Source organism: Nematolebias whitei, chromosome 14 (assembly GCF_014905685.2).
Source record: "Nematolebias whitei isolate Nwh7 chromosome 14, NemWhi1, whole genome shotgun sequence".
Lineage (NCBI taxonomy): Eukaryota > Metazoa > Chordata > Actinopteri > Cyprinodontiformes > Rivulidae > Nematolebias > Nematolebias whitei.
In genome coordinates, this window is record NC_056511.1 from 29535656 (window position 1) to 29540403 (window position 4748).

General features: G+C 42.3%; 1 protein-coding gene across 1 annotated transcript in view; it reads left to right on the forward strand.

The window, feature by feature from the left end:
* Nucleotides 1–3799, forward strand: part of ggnbp2 (gametogenetin binding protein 2) — a 25313-nt gene extending 21514 nt beyond the window's left edge. Inside the window, exons 13-14 of the mRNA XM_037688027.1 lie at nt 2882–3091; nt 3261–3799. Of these exons, the coding sequence (XP_037543955.1) occupies nt 2882–3091; nt 3261–3464 (414 nt within the window). The 3' untranslated portion in view covers nt 3465–3799. The remainder of the gene's footprint in view (nt 1–2881; nt 3092–3260) is intronic.
* The last annotated feature ends 949 nt before the right edge of the window (nt 3800–4748 follow it).

The following is a 4748-nucleotide window of genomic DNA, read 5'->3' on the forward strand; positions in this document are numbered from 1 at the left end:
AAAGTGTGATGGATGCCATCTCTCCGCATCAGACCAGGTTTTCCCCAAAAAGAACTCCAGTTATCTTTGTAGCCCACGTCGTTGTCAGAACACCACCTGGACACCCAGCGGTTAAACGACGACATACGGCTAAACATGTCATCGCTGGTCAGGTTGGGGAGGGGTCTGGAGAAAACTACGGAGTCCGACATGGTTTTAGCAAAGTCACACACCGAAGCAACATTAATTTTAGTGACCTCCGATTGGCGTAACCGGGTGTCATTACCGCCGACGTGCATAACAATCTTACTGTATGTAGCCTTAGACTTAGTCAGCAGTTTCAGATAAAATTCTATATTGTCCCGCTCTGGCCCCCGGAATATGCGGACTATGCGAACTATGGCTGCTGGAGTCCCTAAAGCCACGTTTCGGACTATGGAGCTTCCAATAACCAGGGTCTGTTTCTCAGCGGGTGTGTCACTGAGCGAGGAAAATCGATTAGAAACATGAACGGTTCGGTGGTGAACTGGGGGCTTAGCCTTAGCACTATGCTTGCTCCGGACCGTCACCCAGCCGGCCTGGGGTCCCGGCTGCTCGGAGTCTGCTGGAGGACCGCTAACTTTTTAACTTTAGCCTCTGTGGTTCCGCGCTGTCTAAGGGGACCTGGCTAGCTACTGGTTTTTCTACAGCGCTGAGCCGAGCTTCCAGTTCAGACAGCCTCTCCTCCAAAGCTACCATAAGACTACATTTGATACATGTATCATTACCACTAAAGGAGGCAGAGGAGTAACTAAACATCTGACACACGGAGCAAGAGAAAACAGAGGAAGCAGGGAGAGAAGCAGCAGCCATGCTAAGCTAACGCTACCAGGAGCTAGCAGAGCCAAATACACAAATAAAAACCGAGAAGTCTTGAAAGACAAGAGGTGTTTTAAGCACTATCCAACAGTAGAAAAACAACTGTACTAAGCGTGTTTGTGAACTAGAATGAAAAACTGCAAAAGACAGATAAATCCAGAAAACAGAGACGACTCGAGCAAACAATTCACTCGAGCTACCAACAGACAAACAGGAAGTGACACAATACGTCTCGCCACGTACGTGCAACATCACACCACAAGGAGGCAGTATAAAAAGAGCTTCTCAGAGTGTCGGTGTCTCTCAGAAGCCAAGATGGTAAGAGGATCACCAATTCCACCATCGTTGCGCAGAAAGATAGTGCAGCAATACCAGAATGGTGTTACCCAGCGTAAAATAGCAAAGACTTTTAAGTTATCATCATCAACTGTGCATAACATCATCAAAAGATTCAGAGAATCTGGAACAATCGCTGTGCGTAAGGGTCAAGGCCATAAAACTACTGGATGCTCGTGATCTCCGGGCCCTTAAACATCACTGCACCTCAAACAGGAATGCCACTGTCAAGGAAATAACAGAATGGGCTCAGGAATACTTCCAGAAAGCATTGTCAGTGAATAAAATCCACCATGTCATCTGCTGTTGCCAGCTGAAACTCTACAGTGCAAAGAGGAAGCCATTTCTAAGCAAGCTCAGACGTTCGCACTGGGCCAGGGTCATTTAAAATAGTGTGGCAAAATGGAAGACTGTTCTGTGGTCAGATGAGTCACGATTTTAAGTTCTTTATGGAACACTGGGATGCCATGTCATCTGAACCAGAGAGGACAAGGATAGCCCAAGTTGTTATCAACGCTCTGTTCAGAAGCCTGCATCACTGATGGTATGGGGTTGCTTGAGCGCTTGTGGCATGGGCAGCTTGCATATCTGGAAAGGCACCATTAATGCAGAGAACTATGTTCAGGTTCTAGAACAACATATGCTCCCATCTAGATGTCATCTCTTTCAGGGAAGACCCTGCATTTTTCAACACGATAATGCCAGACCACATTCTGCAGCAATCACAACATCATTGCTACATAGGAGAAGGATCTGGGTACTGAAATGACCAGCCTGCAGTCCAGATCTTTCACCTATAGAGAACATTTGGTGCATCATAAAGAGGAAGGTGCGACAAAGAAGGCCCAAGACGATTGAACAGTTAGAGGCCTGTATTAGACATGAATTGGAGATCATTCCTATTTCTAAACTTGAGAAACTGGTCTCCTCTGTCCCCAGACGTCTGTTGAGTGTTGTAAGAAGAAGGGGGGATGCCACACAGTGGTAAAAATGGACTTGTCACAACTTTTTTGGGATTTGTTGATGCCATGAATTTTGGAAACAACAGATTTTTCCCTTAAAATGATACATTCTCTCAGTTTAAACTTTTGATCTATGATTTGTGTTCTATTCTGAATAAAATATTAGATGTTGGCACCTCCACATCATTGCATTCAGTTTTTATTCACAATTTGTTTAGTGTCCCAACTTTTTTGGAATCCGGTCTATATTTGCCATTTGTTGCAGACTCTGTGCAACCTATGAACTAAAAGTTAAAACCCTAAAACGTGTTCAGTTTTTTTATTTTTCTTTGGATCTGCTCTGCATCTTACTGCAGTGGTTCACAAACATTTCTGCTTTTGACACCCAGAGTAAAAATTGCAGAGCCTTCACTGTTGCTGGGGTACACACACACTGCTAATAAGCTATTCCACAAGGAGCTTTGTCAAACAATATGTAATTTTCAATGAGTTCATTGCTAAATATGCTGTTGATGAACATTTTTATAGTTAATTTCTGTAGATCTTCTAAAGACCATCACTTGGTGTTGCACAACTCACAATGGGGTCCTGACCTCAATATTAGAAACTACTTAGGTGCCAAAAACTGTAAAAAATTGGTTAAGAAATCTGAGGCAGGAAAAGTTTGTCATTTAAAAAAAGGAAATGTGTGAAAACTGTACAAAATGTGCAGCAATGTGCTCAAAGTAACACTCTTATTTCTACAGGGGCAAAAATCTGATGGTTTGTCAGATGGCAACACAACAGGCCTCAGTCTGACGACAGCGCACACCTGTCGAACCAAAGAATTATTCTCCTCCTTATGTGGCGATAAACTTGCCAACATTGCACTACAGTTACCACGGACAGCACATCAGGAGGATCTCAGCCTTCATGTCAAACCTCCAAATGAAAACTTCAGTCTGGTGGAACTTCTGGTAAGTTCAATAGATGTTAACAACAGTGATGGGTCGTAATGGAGCTTGATGTTTATCGTTTCATAAAGGGGAACTGTGGTTTTTATTTGATATAATATTTGAAAACAAGTATTATAATGTTTAGATTCTGACTCTTATTAAACCATTTGTACGTGTGTTTACAACACAGGACGATTCAGAAGTAAACTCTGAAGAAGACTGTTGTCTGACCCAGGATGAAATCCAGGCCTTTTTAGAACAAAACCAGTCCTTCTACAACAACCGCCACCAGTACCGACAACTCCTGAAGGATAAGTTCACCAACTACTGCCGTGCCACTGAGCAGAGCAAACCGGTCTGTGGGAAATGGTTCTCCACAACCAGTGTCAACTAACTGCACTAATGTCTTCTTCTGAAAAAGTCAAACACTCATGACCACTGCTGCAACAAGATTAGAAAAATAAATTTCTGCAGTAGCTTTGGTGTTTTGTTTGCTCATTTCTCCTTGTAAAGTAAGTGTGATTCTTACTTTTTCCACTTCATCTCTTTCTGTTTGGCACACCGACACAGTGGTTCATCTCTACATTCAGACTTGTAGTCCTCTTTGACCAATCCTGTAGCTGTTTGTTGTTGGTTTGTAGGGTTTCTGGGTAACGGCACAGTAGAATATGAAATCGAGCTTCACAAACTGTGATGTTAGGGAATAAATTTAGCAGTCTTATTGTTTATTTTTGTTATGGCTTTGTTTCTATATTTCTCTCCTTAGTGACACTTCAGTGTAGTGCTAAAGGTTGTACTATTAATTGTGTACAGAAATATAAATATAAAGATTTTACAGAGAATAAACATCCATTTGTAATGAAAAAAATGGGTGTGATAAGATTGTAATGTCTAAAAAACAACTAAATAAAGAATATTTATTAATATGCATTCCGACATTATTTTCTTGTGCTCTTAAAATGACTAATTAAAATACTTATGATATCCATCCATCCATTATCTTTTACCCACTTCTTCCATTTTGGGTCACGGGGGTCGCCCATGTCCAGCAATCACTGTGCAAGGGACGGGTTATACCCTGGACAGGTCGCAAGTCTATCACAGGGACACATAGAGAAACATTTTAGCACAAAAAAAAAACTGTCCAGATGACCTGACTTAAAAATGTTGGATTGTATACCTGGATTATTGAGCATGGACTTTGTTGTATCCTGAAGATTCTGTTCAAACTGACGGCCCAGTCTGACAAAACGTGTTTCAGAAATGTTCTTCGGAGTCATTTATCTCACAATCCCTACAGTTGAGATTTTATTTATCTGAGGAACTAAATTAATAACTTCTGAAACGGGTTACCCTCTAATGAACTTTGCAGTACAGACAGCAAATACAGTAAGATTGTTATTCACGTCGGCGGTAATGACACCCGGTTGCGCCAATCGGAGGTCACTAAAATTAATGTTGCTTCGGTGTGTGACTTTGCTAAAACCATGTCGGACTCCGTAGTTTTCTCCAGCCCCCTCCCCAACCTGACCAGCGATGACATGTTTAGCCGTATGTCGTCGTTTAACCGCTGGGTGTCCAGGTGGTGTTCTGACAACAACGTGGGCTACATAGATAACTGGAGTTCTTTCTGGGGAAAACCTGGTCTGATGCGGAGAGATGGCATCCATCACACTTT